The sequence below is a fragment of the Abramis brama genome (genome assembly GCF_963993115.1).
Source record: "Abramis brama genome assembly, chromosome: 9".
Taxonomy (NCBI): domain Eukaryota; kingdom Metazoa; phylum Chordata; class Actinopteri; order Cypriniformes; family Leuciscidae; genus Abramis; species Abramis brama.
Genome location: NC_139971.1, coordinates 11,979,759 through 12,001,379, shown reverse-complemented (window position 1 = coordinate 12,001,379; position 21,621 = coordinate 11,979,759). Strand labels below are relative to the sequence as shown.

The window sequence follows — 21,621 nt, the reverse complement described above, 5'->3', positions numbered from 1 at the left end:
ACTTTAACATAGTAGGATGTCCTGTTACTTTATCCTCTACAGTATCCTCTTTTGAAAATCATATTTCATATGTTACAAGAACAGCCTTTTTCCACCTTAGAAACATTACTAAGCTACGTAACATGCTATCAGTTTCTGATGCAGAAAAGTTAGTTCATGCATTCATGACCTTGAGACTAGATTACTGTAATGCTTTATTAGCCGGTTGTCCTGCATCCTCAATAAACAAGCTACAGTTAGTCCAAAATGCCGCCGCTAGAGTTCTTACTAGATCAAGAAAATATGATCATATAACACCAATTTTATCATCACTACATTGGTTACCTATAAAGTTCCGTATTAATTACAATTATTAGCTACTGGCTTATAAAGCCCTAAACGGCTTAGCTCCAGTCTATTTAACGGATCTTTTATCGCCCTATAATCCATCGCGCTCTTTAAGATCACTAAATTCGAGGCTTTTGGTCATACCTAGGATATCTAGGTCCACCAAAGGAGGGAGAGCATTTTCACAATTAGCTCCAAAACTCTGGAATAGTCTTCCTGATACTGTTCGTTGCTCAGACTCGCTCTCCCAGTTTAAAACTAGATTAAAGACGCATCTCTTCAGCCAGGCATTCATATAATACTTTTAATCTTACAGTTAAATCCAACCTCTAGTTCATAAACGCCAGAGGAGAACTGGCCCCCGACTGAGCCTGGGTTCTCCCAAGGTTTTTTTTTCTCCATTAGGTCACCTGATGGAGTTATTTGGTTCCTTGCCACTGTTGCCTTTGGCTTGCTCAGTTGGGGATATTTGGGGATATTTAATTTAATTAATCAATCAACAATACTATTGATCAGCATTACCAAACGTGGACGTTTTCCACTATAAACAAACATTGATGTATTATTTTAAATTAATACTGTGAAGCTGCTTTGATACAATCTGTATTGTGAAAAGCGCTATATAAATAAACTTGGCTTGACTTGACTTGAATTGTTTTCTAAACCTACAAAATAGCACCAGGGAACATTTGCGCCGGAACACGCCTCCTCTTTGTGCTGAACCGCACCCGGGAGCGCAAGTTAATTTCCTAATTTACAGACGTGCGTCTGTGGAGGGAAAAGTCCGCTGTGCGTGAGTGCAAGATAGGCCACTAAGTGTATTTAGTGTACTTTTGTGTACTAAATTGGAACAACTTTAAGTATACTTAGTATACTTTAAGTATATGCCTGTGTAGGGACTAATTACATGCTTGATTAGTGATATTAAAGTGTACTTTATTTGTGTTACAAGTACATTACAAATTCATTATGAGTGTCTTCGAAACATACAAGCAATATAACCAGGTGAAAAAGAAATATATTTAAATTGTACTATACTAAGTGCGTATTAAATGTATTATTTTGAAACAACTTCAAGTATATTAAGTGTATTTCAAGATATGCTTAAGATCAATTTTAAGCTATTTACACTATATTTTAATATATTAAATTGTGCTAAAATGGAACCACTTCAAGTACATTTAGTGCATTTAAGTGTATTTCTTTACAGTTCATTTCAAATATACTTTCATGTCTTAAACTAGTTATAATATATTTGAAGCTTAATTTTAATGTACTTCAAGAACATCTAAATAGCATTTCAGCTCATTAAAAATGTATTAGCATTACACTAATAGTTTATTATAAAGCTATTTTATTCAGTATTCAAAATGGTATATTAAAAGTGCAAGAAAAATTAAATATAAATGTTAAGATATACACAGACTTTGAAATCAAGAAAACTTAATATATTATCTTGTTGTGTACATTGCAAAATAAATGCATAAGAGTACATTAAAAAAGTACAGCAGCATGTATAATCTCTTGAACAAAATACATTATAACAAAGATCAGTGAAATACATTTCAGTTATGCCTGTATTAATGAAAAGTACACTATGAATATTACATCACTAAATAAATAAGCATCACAATGCAATTTTCTGAAAAAAATAAAATAAAAGTTATGGAAAAAACAATGTGCAGAAGTGAATAATGCATTATTTACAAACTTAGGCCTACAAATGGCTGAACCAAAGAAACAGAAGAGTTTGAATGTCACATCTTCATCTTGAAGTGGACGATCACTTCTTTGAGTACCACTCATTTTCTGCAACTGAGGGCTTGTGGTTCAGACACTGTAGTATTTGAAGACTGCTTTATCACAGGATCTGTGAAAGGGAAGAAGAAGTTATATAAAATTAACCAATGATTATGCATTTGTATTCATGTTTGAATATATGTATAATAATTTGCATAGAAATGCATTAGAATTCCGTTGACTTCTCAGTTTACCTTTCAAAGCTTTGACTATATCCTCATCAAGCTGGACATGAGTGTCCATTTGTATCCTCTTATCTGTCATCACTATACAGCACTCTATGAGTTACATTGAACATGAGATGAGAAGAAGCCCAACACAACTTACAGTGCGCAAAGTTCAATTAAAAAGTCACTGATATAGTTATTTGCAGCAATAAAGCAACCTGTGAGTATTTGAGGGTATGTTGTATATTGATAATTGTGGTTTATTTAAACCTAGGGTATTTCCCATTAATGTGTCTATTGTGGCCATGCTAACATGCACTCTCTTCATCTCTGTTGCAAAGATTTAAGGAAATTAGAAGTTGTGCAAAATATTGTATGCCAGGACAACTTGGACAAGTGACTTGCAGCTTTACTAAAAAAACAATTAAATAAACAGATTTTTACATGAATGACTCAAAGGCAGCACAAATTAGACACCTGAAATGGACACATTGCTAACATTTCCTAACTGTCAATCACCTTTCAATAGACCTGATTCAAAAATATATATAACAGAGGTGATGTGAGATTAAACCTTAATACTTACTATTAAATACTTACTACTCTCTTCTTTGCTTGTCTCTGCACTCAGATTTCAGTTTTTCTTCTATAGCAGGTGGTCTGAAAAACAACAAATATTAGCCTAATATTTAAAAAAAAGAGTGAGATTATATAAAGAGAGATTATATATATATATATATATATATATATATATATATATATATATATATACAGTGCAATGCATAAGTGAATACACCCATGCTAAAGTTGACTAAAAAGAGGAATAAAAAATCATATTTTGGAAATTGAACTTAATGCCTTAATTTAAAAAATTAGGAAAAATCCAACCTTTAAGGACACCAATTTTCTTTGTGAATGAATAATGTATCGTAAATAAATAAATGTTCTTCCTTAAAATACATGGTGCATAAGTGAGTACACCCCTATGTTAAATTCCCATAGAGGCAGGCAGATTTTTATTTTTAAGTATTTAAAAAAAAAAAAAAATTAGGATACTATGCATCCTGATAAAGTTCCCTTGGCCTTTGGAATTAAAATAGCCCCACATCATCACATAGCCTTCACCATACCTAGAGATTGGCATGGGGTACTTTCCATAAGATCATCTCTCAATGCAAATCAAACTAGCTTTTAGGCTAACTGAAATAAAATCATGCCAATCTCTAGGTATGGTGAAGGCTATGTGATGATGTGGGGCTATTTTAATTCCAAAGGCCAAGGGAACTTTATCAGGATGCATAGTATCCTAAAAAATAAATTAAAAAAAATACTTAAAAATAAAAATCTGCCTGCCTCTATGGGGATTTAACATAGGGGTGTACTCACTTATGCACCATGTATTTTAAGGAAGAACATTTATTTATTTACGATACATTATTCATTCACAAAGAAAATTGGTGTCCTTAAAGGTTGGATTTTTCCTAATTTTTTAAATTAAGGCATTAAGTTCAATTTCCAAAATATGATTTTTTATTCCTCTTTTTAGTCAACTTTAGCATGGGTGTATTCACTTATGCATTGCACTGTATATATATATATATATACACACACACACATAGAAAGCAGGCAAATTATGATGAATGATTTGTTGTTTTCTTTTTAAGAATGACGTGTGAGTACAATGTACAATGCGCTGAGTACAATGTACTTGGTGGGTAATATAATCAAAACCCTTCACAGACTCAGCAGTTTCAAATGTATGCTCTCTTATAAGCATCCCTTTTAACAATGTAATCTTTGTACTTATTTGTAATTAGAAATATATATTAGAAAGTAATCAAAAAGGCAATAAGGTTGTCAAGCTTGAACAAATACAGTGAGGAAAATAAGTATTTGAACACCCTACTATTTTGCAAGTTCTCCCACTTAGAAATCATGGAGGGGTCTGAAATTGTCATCGTAGGTGCATGTCCACTGTGAGAGACATAATCTAAAAAAAAAAATCCAGAAATCACAATGTATGATTTTTTAACTATTTATTTGTATGATACAGCTGCAAATAAGTATTTGAACACCTGAGAAAATGAATGTTAATATTTGGTACAGTAGCCTTTGTTTGCAATTACAGAGGTCAAACATTTCCTGTAGTTTTTCACCAGGTTTGCACACACTGCAGGAGGGATTTTGGCCCACTCCTCCACACAGATCTTCTCTAGATCAGTCAGGTTTCTGGGCTGTCGCTGAGAAACACGGAGTTTGAGCTCCCTCCAAAGATTCTCTATTGGGTTTAGGTCTGGAGACTGGCTAGGCCACGCCAGAACCTTGATATGCTTCTTACAGAGCCACTCCTTGGTTATCCTGGCTGTGTGCTTCGGGTCATTGTCATGTTGGAAGACCCAGCCTCGACCCATCTTCAATGCTCTAACTGAGGGAAGGAGGTTGTTCCCCAAAATCTCGCAATACATGGCCCCGGTCATCCTCTCCTTAATACAGTGCAGTCGCCCTGTCCCATGTGCAGAAAAACACCCCCAAAGCATGATGCTACCACCCCCATGCTTCACAGTAGGGATGGTGTTCTTGGGATGGTACTCATCATTCTTCTTCCTCCAAACACGTTTAGTGGAATTATGACCAAAAAGTTCTATTTTGGTCTCATCTGACCACATGACTTTCTCCCATGACTCCTCTGGATCATCCAAATGGTCATTGGCAAACTTAAGACGGGCCTTGACATGTGCTGGTTTAAGCAGGGGAACCTTCCGTGCCATGCATGATTTCAAACCATGACATCTTAGTGTATTACCAACAGTAACCTTGGAAACGGTGGTCCCAGCTCTTTTCAGGTCATTGACCAGCTCCTCCCGTGTAGTTCTGGGCTGATTTCTCACCTTTCTTAGGATCATTGAGACCCCACGAGGTGAGATCTTGCATGGAGCCCCAGTCCGAGGGAGATTGACAGTCATGTTTAGCTTCTTCCATTTTCTAATGATTGCTCCAACAGTGGACCTTTTTTCACCAAGCTGCTTGGCAATTTCCCCGTAGCCCTTTCCAGCCTTGTGGAGGTGTACAATTTTGTCTCTAGTGTCTTTGGACAGCTCTTTGGTCTTGGCCATGTTAGTAGTTGGATTCTTACTGATTGTATGGGGTGGACAGGTGTCTTTATGCAGCTAACGACCTCAAACAGGTGCATCTAATTTAGGATAATAAATGGAGTGGAGGTGGACATTTTAAAGGCAGACTAACAGGTCTTTGAGGGTCAGAATTCTAGCTGATAGACAGGTGTTCAAATACTTATTTGCAGCTGTATCATACAAATAAATAGTTAAAAAATCATATATTGTGATTTCTGGATTTTTTTTTTTTAGATTATGTCTCTCACAGTGGACATGCACCTACGATGACAATTTCAGACCCCTCCATGATTTCCAAGTGGGAGAACTTGCAAAATAGCAGGGTGTTCAAATACTTATTTTCCTCACTGTATAAACACCAATCAACACACACTACCATAATTGGCTGGTCAGCTCAAGACGAAGTAACTTTATGTTCATAACATGCTTTTTTCAAACTTTTCAAAGATCATTTACATCATAATAATGAAGCCAAATTGTTCAGGAAATCAGAAATAAATACACAGCTTCATTTTGCAAATAAAAATAATGTTAATGTAATGTTGTACATGTTATAATGACTAATTTTTTTTGCAGATGCATTGGACAATTTTGTTTTATAGTTATTTTAAGACAGACAAATGTCTCCACATAGATTTGAAACAGATTTATCAAAGACTTTAGACTTTGACTATATACCAGTGTCAGCATCATCTTACAGCAGTTAACGTCAGTAAGTCATATTAGCAAATGCATAGCAGACCTATCCACCTAGGAAAAAAAACTAAACAGTGAGCTATTTATTTATGCAAATGGAAACTAAAACTTACCAGTAACTTCTGAGGGCAGTATCTTCATCTCTTCGAGTCTGTCTTGACTTCAACTTGAAAAGCTTGGCTCTGATTGGTCAAATTGAATGTAGCTGAACTGAAAAAGATGTGCTGTTACCCTTTGTCAAAAATACGACTGGCACAGACAAGTAACGTTAATGTAATACAAATCTTACCTAGAATCACAATAGATTGAGGTTCCAAATGTCACACGCCATGCAAACTTGAAGAAGCTGGGTAAAATTAAAAACAACACTATGTTTTCTATTAAATAATTAAAAATGTAACTAAGCATTTATTACCAAAGTTTACCAAAAATTATTATTAGAAATATATTAAAAGTATGCTTGTGTTTAGCATATTTCTTAAAAGTGTAACTAAGTATATTTATTACCAATGTACTTATAGTGCACATTTTAGACATATATTAAAAGAATGCTTTAGGGTTGGCTGACCGACATCACGATGGAGAGCCACCATCGTGATGCCACGCCCCCCACCCTGTCAGACCAGCCCAGTCTCACGGCATTTCGTGAAATGGTCACGTAGGCTAATTTAATCTATTGATTCGTGTACACCAGTGGTTGGGAACCAGTGGCTCGCAAGGTCCATCACCCTTTACCAACAAACGATCAGTAAAAAAATTAAGACACAATTTAAAGACACAAAATGACACAATTAAGACAAAAATTAAGTGTACCGGCAAAAGTGCATGTTCAGTGCTGTTCGCGAGTGTCACGAGTCACCACAGCAATCAACTAACCACTTATGTTTCTGTGGTAACCTACAGCTCCTGGAATTCAAGCTGGCGAAAACCATTTTAAAACAGCAGTGAAAATGTAAAAGTAGCCCAGGCTATATAAACTTTATTGAAACGGGTGCTTTGCTGTGCAAAAGAGACATTTCGAAACATTTCACCCGCTGGGCGCTGGTAGGCTACTTTCACTTCTGCCGCAGAGACCCATGTGTCGTATTTTTGATAATCCGTGCAGATTTCAGTTGACAATTCTGTTTAAATGTATTAATAACAAAACATGAATGAATGAGAAAGAAAAGAGCAGGATGTGCTTTATATTGAAAAGAAATATTAAAATCGCGATAAGTCGCGAAAGAGAACTGAATTCTACTGACAGAATGCTGTGCGCGCTCAGCATTCTGTCACGGACAAGCATAGTAGCCTTTGTCTTCGGTTGCGTGCTTAAACGGCCAAATAAACACAGAAATATATACAACTGCCAAGTCGAGTATTCCCGTAAACACAGTAGATGTAAGTACTGTGTGCATTCTCTCTTTCTCTCACATGCACACGAAGAGGATTTATGCTCATCAGTTGGTAAATCAACCTCACAGTGAAAGCCCTGCACAATTAATTCCATATTGCAACTTATTTATTGTTTGCTGAATATATGTTTGTTTTTAGTTGTCTATGGACCTAACAATTACTACTGTTAAAATTTTATTGAAAAAAAGCACGTTTTTAATAATAATATTATAAATTAACCCCACGATATCATCGTCCATCGCAATGTTTTACTGTAAACATCGTCAACTGCCAATTTAGGGGACATCGCCCAACCCTAGTATGCTTGTGTTTAGCATATTTCAAAAGTGTAACTAAGCATATATTTATTACCAATGTACTTCTAGTATACTTTTAGAAATATATTAAAATGCAATTCAATGTATTTTTAATGCACTTCAAATAAGCATCTTGGGAATACAAATTATAAACATAATACTTGAATTTCAAGTATATTTAATACATTTGATACCACATTGTCACGGTGTGGTGCAGGCAGACGAAGAGGAGTCAAAAGTTCCAATACAAAATTTTACTTACAATATAATTCAAACAGGTACAGACAGGCAGAAGGTTCACACACACACTTAATAGGACTGCAATGAACAAGGCAAAACACTGGGCTTAAATAAATGGGGAAACAGATCAGGAAAACGAGACACAGCTGACAAGACTAACGAGGTAAACAGGGTGTGACAGATGAACTAATGAGGGTTACCAAGAAAACAGATGAGTGGAGGGAAAACAGAACAAAGGAAGGAAGACCAGGGTGGAGCCGGAGAACCGACGAGCCCAGGCTCTGGCGACTGAGGTGCAGGCAGGACACAGAAGGGCGCGGTGGAGTCAGAGAGAGTGAGGACCAAGGAGGAACAGAAGGGAGTGAGGAGTCCAATGGAGCCGGGGGGACGAAGGGACGAGACGTATCCAGAGGAGTGCAGTCCAGAGGCGAGGGTAGGTTGACGAGCGACCAAGGTGGATCCGGGGGGACGAGGGAGCCTGGCGAAACTGCTGAACTGATGGGCCATGGTGGAGCTGAGGGAGGTAGGAGCCAAGGTTGAGCTGATGGATCGACGGGCAGAGGTAGAGTCCTGGTCGCAGAGGTTGGAGGCGGAGACCGGGGATCCACCGACCAGGCTGGAGCTGCAGGCTGGCAGACCCACGGCCCACCTCTCCGAAGGTGGTTTGAAGAGCTGAGGGGCTGACAGGCAGTGGCAGAAGAAGGGTTGAGAGGTGGTAGATGGGAGGTGGGAGAGGGAGGCTCGGGGACAGAAGACTCTGGATGGGCGGTCTCGGCAGGATGAGACTCTGGACGGGCGGTCTCGGCGGGACGAGACTCTGGAACGGGGACTGGAACAGGTCTGGGAATTTGGATAGTCCTTGGAGCAGGAACAGGTCTAGGAACAGAACGGGGAACAGGAATCGGCGTGGCGGCGGCCATTCTGGCTGAGGGCTCAGGAGGTGAGGCGGCGGCCATCTTGGCTGAGGGCTCAGGCGGCAAGGCGGCAAGGCGGCGGCCATCTTGGCTGAGGGCTCAGGCGGTGGGGCGGTGGCCATCTTGGCTGAAGGCTCAGGCCACGAGGTGGTGGCCATCTTAGCTGAAGACAAGGGCATTACGTGAAGAAGCTCAGGCTAGTCAGGCATGGCGCGAAAAAGCCTTGGGTCTGACTGTGTTCCGGATCGAGGCACGATGCTCTCCAGACACCAGATGACGATCTCCCTCGAATCCAGTCTGGTGGTGTCTGGGAGGTCAATAGGATGGTTAAATGTGGCCCCGATCCAGAACAAGGTACTCAGGCTCACGTCATCGAGGGTGCCGGTGACAGCAAGGCGGCAAATGTCCTTTGTAAAGGAAAAAAAAATGATGATAATTTTTACCCTATCATCCATTTTGGCCGGTCCGTTCTTTTGTCACGGTGTGGTGCAGGCAGAAGAAGACGAAGAGGAGTCAAAAGTTCCAATACAAACTTTTACTTACAATATAATTCAAACAGGTACAGACAGGATATATATATATAGCCCTCATTTTCAGTTGTTTATTTATATTGCGAAATTGCTGAATTGAAGATCTGACCAACAACAAAAACAGATCCAGCAGCAGTTCAGATCCTCCTTCTCTCCGATGGGGATCTGTCCCTTGAGGAGCACAAACAGGTTTCGTTATCTACCCTCCTTCACTATGATGGCATCAGCCTCTGAGTGTATTTCTGGGCAGGTCTAAATCAACAGACAAATGCGTGCCTGTCTAGAGACTGCCCTCAAGGCACATTCCACAATTACATAAAGAGGGTATTACATTTGTACGGATCCCCCAACACCATCGGTGGAGTGAGGAGGATCCAGCCCAGCTTGCGTCTGCTGTTGCCATGCCCCCAACAGAGCACAACGCGACAGAGCCAACCACAGACCCAATATATATACTGTATATATATATATATATATATATATATAATGTTGATATATGTGTGTGTGTGTGTGTGTGTGTGTGTGTGTGTGTGTGTGTGTGTGTGTGTGTGTGTGTGTGTGTGTGTGTGTGTGAAGAAAAAGTACATACTTTTGAGTGTGTAGCAAAAGAGTAGGCAAGCTTTGGGACATACTACTTAGTCATCGACAGCTCTGTCGCTTAGTTACGTGCATCCTGTCACCATAAACTGCCCTGTCAATCAGCTTGTCACAGTTAAAATCCTCCATTCAATCTAATATAATTTCCTACCGTTTCGGAGAGAAATGTTGTAGCACGTTGATCTGCCAGTCGTGGGTCTTTCATGCGGAGACTCTCCTCATGTGTTTGCAATTTGAATATAATGATTCATTTAAAAGTTAAAGGCTAAACGTATCTTTACAAAAGTTCACAATGCTGCTGCATATGAAATATAATGTGGACAACATTTAATAATACAATTTTTGTCATGTAAGATACTGATAATTAATCACTCAAACCCCTTTATCTAAACCTCTCTACATCACCGCACATCCTCCATGTCTGTAGTTTTTTAACACTTTTTACTCGTGTTTGTAGTTCTAATCGAATCCTCGTCCAACGCGCAATGGGTTGTGGGCAATATTGGCTGTTAGAGTGTGCAACGATCTGCACTTCGGATTCTGACCGGAAATAGTAGACCATCCGGTTATCTTTGGAATACTCATTTCAACATACTATGATTTGAGACGTACAAATTCTATTTTCGAATACTATTTAAGACGGATAGTATGCGATGCACCCTTCAGTTGTCGGTTGTTATTCGTGTTTGCGTGTAGACAAGCTGTTATTTAGCCTTCATCTTCGTTGATTACCTCCCTCAGTTACAGTTGTTGTTTGTCAGACATAAATCATGCAAAAGATCATTAAAACATAATTATTTAAAATTAAAACTTTTTTTATTTAAAATTAAAACTTTTTTAATTTGACATTATTGCAAAGCGAACTTTTCAAAACTGTGCTAAGAGTTAAAAAATACAGGCCTAGTTTCACAGACTTAGATTAAGCCAGGATTAAGTATAAAGTACACATTCAATACAATTAATAGAGATATAATTTGTGTAGATCAACAAATCTGAGAGACAGAGTCATACGGTAACTATTAAAGTACACAAACAACCTTATCTTGTTTAAAAATACAAGCTCCCATTCAAGCAAAATCACTCACCTCCTGCGATACTTCACAAACGTGGAGCCTCTGTCGTCCTCCTGTTCCAGAGCTCTGCTGTGAGGGTGTGGAGGCCTGTCGTGGCTGTACCTGTGTCGCTGACTCAGGTCTTTAGTGCTGCCTTTCCCCTCAGCTGAAGGGAAGTCATAATATCCCTTCCTCTTAGCCTTCAGTCTTAGCTTATTCCTGTAGTGCTCAATGTCTGACTTCTGCTTCAGAGCCAAATTCACCTGTATACACATAGAGATAAAGAGAGAAGGTGGACTGGCTAATCATCCAAAAAAAGAAAAAGAAAAAACATCCATTAAAATTGTGTCTCAAATTGATTTCCCATAGGTAAAGTGATAGTCTAAAAGAAATCTGTGTCAGGTTTCTTTGAAACCCAAATTTGATAAATTAAGTAAGCGAGAGTGTCCATTAAGATATAATAGGAATAGATTTTTTGTTGACTAGCATATGCCTATATGTTAAATAAAGTCTTTGTATAGTTACAGTCTTGCAGTGGCTTGTTTCCTGCTGGTCTGTAAACCTGTGCGCTCTGACTTGCAGAAATTGCGTAACAGTCATCCAATTAGCAATTTTGCTAATTTCATATCCACAGCCCTTTTTTGTGTGTAAAATGCATCAGAAGGTCAGTCAACAGACTGTGGTCTGTCAGTGGTTGCCGTCTGAGACTGTCTCTAATAAAATCAAGTCTTACCTCTCCATTTAATATGGCAGAGTCCTGACTGCGGTCGGAGGATGCGGGGTGCGAGTAGGTGGGTGGAGCTGCCATTGGTTTTATGGAAATGAGCTGAAGTGATCCTGAAGAACTATCATACTGATCTGCCAAAAACAAAAACTTGATTTTCATGGCAGCAAAGAGCTTGGAAAAAGCTACATCAGATTATACAAACAGAATATAGATAAATCCGCGTCCTGGTTATGTGACAGCAGCCCTGGCTAACATTATCACTTGCAGAAGATTAATTATTTCCCTTTGCTCTCATTTCCTATTTAAAATGGGAAACATTTTAAAGCCTAAGCCTAAGATTTAAGCGTAACTTTTGATTTTAATTAACTGGGTCCATTTATCAAGACAAATTAGCTTATAGATGTCCACTTCTGAGAGAATATAAATTATAAGAATATATATATAATATACAAATATAGGCTATTCATATGGAAGTGGGAAAGAAAATACTTAAGGATAAGCAAAATTTTACATTTTGTCCAAACTATAAAGAATTACACTCAATGTGAGTAGAATAAGAAGTATCTGTGGAATGGGTCTTTCAGCCCATTTTCTTTTAAAATAATAGTTCAAATTTGAATTCTATCATTATTCACCGATATTATTTATACTTCATAGATCAATAATATGAAGTAGAATGTAATGACTCTTCATGCAGCTCTTTTACATATCACAGTTCATAGTTGCCACATCTGTCAAGCACTGATAAAAAACACCATACATGTGGTGGATATAGGTAAATTATGACAGAATTTTCATTTTTAGAGACCAGTTGCTTTAAACTTTGAGAAAGATTTCGATTTGTGTTGGCATCACTAAACTACAGTTTACAGATTATTTTAAATTGCATTGGCACAATTTCCACAAGCAATTGGTACATGTTCAAAACTCTTAGTACTAATATCACAACAGATCATCAAAAGTGCACTTTTTTTCAAACATGTCAGCATATTTTCAGTTGTGTTAGTGCAATCCAAAAAAAAAAATATATATATATATATATATATATTACATGGGTCCGTGTACTTTTTGATCATTTCATTTCCTGTTTGGAATGGAATAACGAGAAATGAAAACCAGCTCGTTTTTTCGTTTTTTAGTTTAGTTTAAAAAACGAAAAATTAGATTTTAGCTCGATTTTTCATTTTACGTTTGTGGTTTAAAAAATGGTTTATGGGTTAGATATTTCATTTGCACACGAGGGCGGCGCTGAAACGCCCCTTTCATCTGATTGGTCAAAACGCTCCGCCTTCAGTAAGCTACGAGCTTTTCTTTCTATCAGGCAGAATAAGAGTCAGTACGAGTGTGGCACTGACAAATGCACTTTAATAAAATAATGTCTGAAACCACCACTCACTGTTAACTACGCACAATATTTGAAGCAGAAATATGTTGCTGGTCACGTAATTCGTGATGCTGCGACTTGCAAGCGACCCCAATAATGTGAGCCACAGTATTAGCCTATGACAGATTATTTTAGCATGATGTATTTCCCATTGATAAATACCGTGCAAATAGTTCCGTCTCTTTGGATAAAAGGGAAGTGGAAATAAAAATCAATAATAGGCTGAACTGTACCATGATAATATGTCCGTAACATTAGATGTCTGTAGATGACCTACCCATAACTGTTACATTAGAGTTAGGGGATCACACAGTTTGTACAGTATAAAAATCATTATGTCTAAAGTTCCTATTAAACATGAAAACCCAACAACCCAATGGGAATATATCCTTGTTTTCAACCACAATACAACGTCTGTCCAATGTTGGAGATTGTCAATCTGGTGTTGGATTCTGACATCAACCTGATTTTTATTTTCAACGTTGGGTTTGGTCTTCTAAATGCAAATTTTGTCATTGTTTTGGCGCACACTAGCTTATAGATAACAGTAAGGCTAACATATTCATACTAAAAGCCAAAAAACTTTAAATAGGGAACTATTTGAGGGAACAGCAATTTGGGTGTCCGAAACCATTGTGGACGTTGTTGAGTGAATCATTCAATCTCACATTCAATCCCACTACTGGAACTGTGTTCTAGAAATAAATTTGATATTGATATGAGGGTAGGTAGGCAGGCATAGATTCAGAGGCATAAGGTACTGTAAGTATTACACACAACAATGCAACAATAATAAAACAATGCATTGACATTTACTTTTGATACTTAAGTAGCCTACTTTTAAAAACAAGTACTTCTGTACTTTTACTTAAGTAAAAATCGGTCTTTACAACTTTTACTTGTAACGGAGTAATATTTGACCAGTAGTATCTGTACTTTCACTCAAGTAAGGAAGTTGTGTACTTTGTCCACCTCTGAAAACATCTGTTCATAATCTGTGATTACACAATTCCAATATGAATAGCACCGGGAGGCATCTGGAATAACTGCACTGATCAATCCACATTTTTAAGCCAGCTAATTTTACAGTAGGCTCATATTCAGAATGTCCTTCTCGTTTAATGCCAACGACCGCACAAATGGAAATTGAAATGAAATTTTGTGAAATATAGCAGACCACCATTTTAAATAACAGTTTAAAAAAGGTGGTCTGCTATTTTTCACAAAGGAAGCTCAGTCAGTCAGTCAGTCAGTCAGTCAGTCAGATAGATAGATAGATAGATAGATAGATAGATAGATAGATAGATAGATAGATAGATAGATAGATAGATAGATGTTTAAATGTGTTAGGTCTATATAAATTTAGGAACATAACAAGCATTACAAACTACAACAGCCTAAACAGAACTGGAACCTTTGTAAGATATGCGCTCGTCTTCACAAAAACTACATGCAGGGTTTTTAAACATCTTGTGTGGACAAAATATTGTTTATTCTGGGCAGTATGGCAAGCCTGCAAAAAGCAGGCGCGTTTTGACCAATCAGATGAAAGGGGCGTTTCAGCGCCGCCCACGTGTGCAAATGAAATATCTAACCCATAAACCATTTTTTAAACCACAAACGAAAAAATAAAAAATCGAGCTAAAATCTAATTTTTTGTTTTTTAAACTAAACTAAAAAACGAATAAACAAGCTGGTTTTCATTTCTCGTTATTCCATTCCAAACAGGAAATGAAATGATCAAAAAGTACACGGACCTACATGGCTTGGTTGAATTCTAATGTAGAATGCGGTCTGTTATTTCTTGATAACAGACCGCTGCTAAGTATAACACACCGTTGCCATGAAAAACAGAGCGTTGCTATGGACGCAGGATTCTAACTGTAGAGACGGAACGGACTATTTTCTTTAGCGGAAGCAATACAATTGTTTTTAAATCAATAAACTCCTTTTTAAATCAATATTTTGTGTCAAATTGTTGATTTATTTGGTAGGTAGCCATGTATTAAGCGGGATAATGTAGAGCGAGGCGGTTGTTATAGCGAATACAACCCTTTCAGGCTGATCAGAACCGGAGGATTTTTTTTTTTTTTTTCACTACACAAAAAAAGTGTTTCATCTATACAAATGTTTCATTCACAGTAACTGTGAAAGCTCTTACTATCAAACTTTTGATTTGCATCCCTTCTCGTATTATTTAATCCAACTGAACTTAATGGTTAATTAATCATTTGGTACACCTATAGATTTCTATAGATATTGATTCTATAGGCATAGTTTCTATAGGACTTGTTTGCATTTTCCAGTATGGATTACCAAATGTAATGAATTCTTTTTACATAGGTGATGTGTATAGAGAGAGAGAGAGAGAGAGAGAGAGAGAGAGAGAAAGAGATTTGCAATTTGTGAACAGCTCACAGAGTTCAAAGTTGAAGGGAGAGGAAACAGTCAAGGACTGTGTAACATTAGATTGAGGAGAGATGTCATCAAAAACAGCATTTTACAGTATGCCATGTGATACTGTAAACAGCAACTTGTTTGAACTGTGTGGAACTGTGTGAAATAGGATAACTACTCACCTTGATGTTGTTCTAAAGGCATATTATGTGCTTTTTTCTGAACACAAAAAATTAATTAAAAAAAATGTCCTGCACTCTTTGCTGAATTCTTTTTTTTTCTTCTTTTTTTTTCTTCTTTTTTTCTTTTTAAATTCTACTTTCAATAATAAAAATAATTTAAAAAATGACTGGACGAATGATACACGGATTGAATAATCCCTTTAAGTGCTTTTTGAGACAAACTATTGAAAATTCTTGTCTGGCACACTTCATCTCTCCCCAGACTAAAGTTCCATCTGACAAAGGTCATATGCAGCATGTGCCAACAGAATGTAAGATGTCAAATAAAGAATTAAATAAATAAGAATAAATAAAAAAAAATTGTAACTAAATGAGCCAATGCACACTGGAAGGTGAGATTTGCAACGTGAACCATGCTCCACAAAGCGGGTTTGTAAGAAAGCCCACAAATCTAGCCCATTCACGGTTTCACTGAGGAGCCGATGACCTGGCCGCTCAGCGGTGGTACAGCAATTGTGGCGACGGAAGCCACATCCTTCCCGTAGGGAGGTGTCATGTGGATGTTACACATATGAACTGTGTCCCAATGCGAAGGCTGCATCCTCCGAAGGCCGTATTTGAAGGCCGATTGGCCGTATTTGAAGGCCAATTGCGTCACAGCGGCGCGACGAAGGATGTCCCAATTCAAAGGCTGCACCCTTGGAAGGTCGCATTTGAAGGCCAATTGCGTCACCGCGGCGTGATGAAGGCTGTCCCAATTCAATTCTGTATCCTTCGAAGGCCATATTCGAAGGCCATATTCGAAGGCCGGTTGCGTCATCGCGGCAGGACGAAGGCTACCCTGATTCAAAAGCGACGCCAAATGCACCATTCATTTCCCCGTGAAAGGAAGGATACATAAATGGATCCTTAGTGGCCTATCCTACCCCATAAGTCATTGTGCGCCGGTGACGACAGCATTTTTATTTAAAAAAAAATTGCGGCCGAGAGTTGGGTGGTGGAGGGAAAATTCACATTTAAATGCAAGTATTATGTTTTCATTCACTCAAATAGCTAGCGAAACCACAGTTAAAAGCCACAAGTTTTTCTTTCTTATAAACTTCATCTTAACTCCTTCGTCACCATTGCATGGCTTCATTTGTCAGGTGGTTTGAGGCAAAACTTGTGCTAATATTAGTTTAATAATTGTTTCAGGGAGCAAGGAGCAGACAGCACAATTTATTAAATTGCGGTCTGAAAATGACCATTTCTTTATGGGGTGAAAAACTGGAGGCAAGACAACAACCTATTTGTAATATTTGCACTAGTCTGTCTCACTTGTGTATTATAAGAAATATCACTCACCCTATAAAGCCCACAACAATAAGAAAAGCAGTAGATAAGGCAATGGGGTTTCACTTTTATGTGTTTTTGTAGTGTTGTCATGCAAGCTATGTCTACAAAGGTTTTAACCAAATTTGAGAATCCAGAAATATAATTTCTTAAGTATTTTGTATGCATGTCCTGATGTGTCATATTTTGCAGTGTTAACAATGCACTAATGTTAAGATTGCACCCCTGTGTTCATATTTTTCATAAGTACCATTTTCTGCTTTTTTAGAGCAATTCTGGAGAAAATGGGTCTGCTGGGGAGGGTAACTCCCATACAGGCAAAAAAAAAAAAAAAGAAAAGAAAAAAACACAAAATAAGAAAGTTTATACACACGTCTTTGCTAAAATGTATTGTGCTGTTGTTGTTAACAAGCCATGGTTAATTTGCTCTGCCTTAGGATTGCAAGTGTCCTGGGACATGTGAGGGTGTGAGTGGGAAACCCACTGCTGAAACTTGGCCCTGGTTTGTCCTCATGAATGAGGTGTTGGGACAGAGGCATTGCACCAACCCCCCTGTCCCCATTGCCTCAATCCCTGAGGACATGCCAGGGCCGAGTTCAGCAGTGGGTGCCCACGGTGAGGAGGAGCCAGGGGCAGCACCACCAGCACCAGCACTAGCACCACCAGCAGGAGCACCAGCACCAGCAACACCAGCAGCAGCAGCAGCACAAAGGCGGCGAGACAGAGAAGACATGCAACTACAGAGGGAGGCAGAGGCGAGGAGAGCACAGGAGAGTAGGGAGAGAATGGACAGGCTGTTTTCTCTTCTTGAGAGAGTGATTGAACAATATATATTTTTTTCTATATATTCTTGTTTAACTTTTTTTCACTTATTTTTTTAAAAATAAAGAAAAATTCTGTACATTATTTTAAGCAACTTTAAATGTGTAAATAAAAGAGAATGAATTGTTCTGGACATTGTTTATTTTTGTAATGACGGTCGTAATTTCTACATGAAACAAATTCTTCTATACCTTTTTTTTTTTTTTTATAAAATTGTTAAATGAAAATCATTTGTTCTATTGGCTACGTAAAAGTATTTTTTCCAACTATTTACTACATACGTTAAACATATCGAAGTCAACATAAACATTTAAATTTACAGTACATAAAATAAGAAAAAATGATGTAGACGTTTATTGAGCTGAGCAGGGAGACCCTGGTGGTGCTGCTGGACCGGGATGGGCTCCACAATAGATACCCTGGTAAGGCCTCTCTGCTGGTGGGACATCATCTGGGATGGTCTCCAGTGTGTTTGAGTGCATATTTCCACTATCCACTAAGTTGTCTACCAACAGGTTTGCAGGGCTGACTCAATCGACGGCTGCCATGTCACTGAGCTTTTTTTCAGAAAGAGTATATTTCTGAAAAAAGTACTTTTAATAACGTACTCGGTTACCTAACGTAACCTCGGTTCTCTCTAGAAGAGGGAACGAGTATTGCGTAAGTTGCTTACGCTACGGGTAAAGATCATCTTTTCTCGAGATCTGAAGCCAAAAATGATCCTTAATTTTGTATATATTGTCAACGCAGTGCGGCAGCCAGCAGACCATAGCAGGCTGAATCAGCGTGCTCATTGGCTGACCTGCGGCAACTGCAGCAGCCTATCGGTGAGCCCTGCGTGACGTCACACCCAATGAGGGCGCTTCGCGCCATCCACGCGTCACAGCCCGCCAGAATGGGTGCGGCTTAACGTATATTAGGAAGGGCTCAACAGGCTGAACTCTGGTTTTCATTGACTGAAGCGAATAAGCTTGTGGCGCGAGCACGGCAGGTTACGCAATACTCGTTCCCTCTTCTATAGAGAACCAAGGTTATGTTAGGTAACCGAGTACGTTCTCTTACGAGAGGTTCTCTCGTATTGCGTAAGTTGCTTACGCTACGGGAACCCCTTGTCAACGCCGTGCGCGCCAAGCATCCACTGCATGAGTCCCGGGGAAGCCCGGGGAACACAACATGCGAAAACAGGCAGCCAGCAACGCGGGCCAGCACATGCAATAAGCACTTCATAGGAATACAGAGCGGCTCTGCCGGTCTATGTATAAACATGTGGAGAAGGCGGCCAGCAGCGCGGGCCAGCACAAGTACATAAGCACATCATAGGGAAAAAAAATAGAGCGGCTCCGCCGGTCTATGTATAGAGAGTATCACCCTCTTGTGCAGCTGTAAGAGAGTAGGCGGCCAGCAACGCGGGCCAGCGCAAGTGCACAAGCATATGACTGGGAAATACAGAGTGGCTCCGCTGGTCTATACAGTGAGGAAAATAAGTATTTGAACACCCTGCTATTTTGCAAGTTCTCCCACTTGGAAATCATGGAGGGGTCTGAAATTGTCATCGTAGGTGCATGTCCACTGTGAGAGACATAATCTAAAAAAAAAAATCCAGAAATCACAATATATGATTTTTTTAACTATTTATTTGTATGATACAGCTGCAAATAAGTATTTGAACACCTGTCTATCAGCTAGAATTCTGACCCTCAAAGACCTGTTAGTCTGCCTTTAAAATGTCCACCTCCACTCCATTGATTATCCTAAATTAGATGCACCTGTTTGAGGTCGTTAGCTGCATAAAGACACCTGTCCACCCCATACAATCAGTAAGAATCCAACTACTAACATGGCCAAGACCAAATAGCTGTCCAAAGACACTAGAGACAAAATTGTACACCTCCACAAGGTTGGAAAGGGCTATGGGGAAATTGCCAAGCAGCTTGGTGAAAAAAGGTCCACTGTTGGAGCAATCATTAGAAAATGGAAGAAGCTAAACATGACTGTCAATCTCCCTCGGACTGGGGCTCCATGCAAGATCTCACCTCGTGGGGTCTCAATGATCCTAAGAAAGGTGAGAAATCAGCCCAGAACTACACGGGAGGAGCTGGTCAATGACCTGAAAAGAGCTGGGACCACCGTTTCCAAGGTTACTGTTGGTAATACACTAAGACGTCATGGTTTGAAATCATGCATGGCACGGAAGGTTCCCCTGCTTAAACCAGCACATGTCAAGGCCCGTCTTAAGTTTGCCAATGACCATTTGGATGATCCAGAGGAGTCATGGGAGAAAGTCATGTGGTCAGATGAGACCAAAATAGAACTTTTTGGTCATAATTCCACTAAACGTGTTTAGAGGAAGAAGAATGATGAGTACCATCCCAAGAACACCATCCCTACTGTGAAGCATGGGGGTGGTAGCATCATGCTTTGGGGGTGTTTTTCTGCACATGGGACAGGGCGACTGCACTGTATTAAGGAGAGGATGACCGGGGCCATGTATTGCGAGATTTTGGGGAACAACCTCCTTCCCTCAGTTAGAGCATTGAAGATGGGTCGAGGCTGGGTCTTCCAACATGACAATGACCCGAAGCACACAGCCAGGATAACCAAGGAGTGGCTCTGTAAGAAGCATATCAAGGTTCTGGCGTGGCCTAGCCAGTCTCCAGACCTAAACCCAATAGAGAATCTTTGGAGGGAGCTCAAACTCTGTGTTTCTCAGCGACAGCCCAGAAACCTGACTGATCTAGAGAAGATCTGTGTGGAGGAGTGGGCCAAAATCCCTCCTGCAGTGTGTGCAAACCTGGTGAAAAACTACAGGAAACGTTTGACCTCTGTAATTGCAAACAAAGGCTACTGTACCAAATATTAACATTGATTTTCTCAGGTGTTCAAATACTTATTTGCAGCTGTATCATACAAATAAATAGTTAAAATAGCAGGGTGTTCAAATACTTATTTTCCTCACTGTATATAGAGAGTCTCATCCCTAGTGCAGCTCAACCAGAAGAGCTAGTAGTACATGAAGTAGTCTGCGCATGAAAACTGGGCAGAACATACACATCACTTAGACTGATAAAAATTTAGCCTGCAAGGCGGGAACTTCCAGGTTATAAAACCTCACGAATGTAGAGGGGGAGGCCCAGCCTGCCGCCATACAAATGTCGTGGATAGAAATCCCGCTGGACCAAGCCCACGATGAAGCCATGCCTCTCGTGGAATGGGCTTTGATGCCCGTAGGGCACTGCAGGTGTTTTGACGCATAAGCTGCTGCTATAGCGTCCACTATCCATCTGGATAGGCTATGTTCCGAGGCGGCGAGACCCTTGGTGCGCCCACCAAACGAAACAAAGAGCTGCTCAGAATGCCTGAAGGCGGCGGAGCGCGTGATGTAAACTCTCAGCGCCCTGACGGAGCATAGGAGGTTATCACTGTCCTCGCTATCGGATGCTGGCAGAGCCGATAGGGAGATGATCTGCGCCCTAAAGGGAGTGCCAATCGCCTTGGGGACGTAACCATGTCTCGGTTTGAGGATGACTTTAGAGTCATTTGGTCCGAACTCGAGACATGCGGGGCTAACAGATCCCCCACACGTTTTACTGAAGACAGAGCTATCAGAAAACGATCTTGAGCGAGAGGTATTT

The 21,621-nt window shown here is 39.4% G+C and overlaps 1 protein-coding gene across 2 annotated transcripts in view; it reads right to left on the bottom strand.

Moving 5' to 3' along the window:
• kiaa1549lb (KIAA1549-like b) overlaps nucleotides 1-21,621 on the bottom strand; it is a 182,164-nt gene that overhangs the window by 35,710 nt on the left and 124,833 nt on the right. For both annotated transcript variants that reach the window (XM_084124747.1, XM_084124748.1), the window contains exons 15-16: nucleotides 11,879-12,003; nucleotides 11,179-11,408 (exon numbers count right to left, since the gene is read on the bottom strand). In XM_084124747.1, the coding sequence (XP_083980873.1) occupies nucleotides 11,179-11,408; nucleotides 11,879-12,003 (355 nt within the window). The remainder of the gene's footprint in view (nucleotides 1-11,178; nucleotides 11,409-11,878; nucleotides 12,004-21,621) is intronic.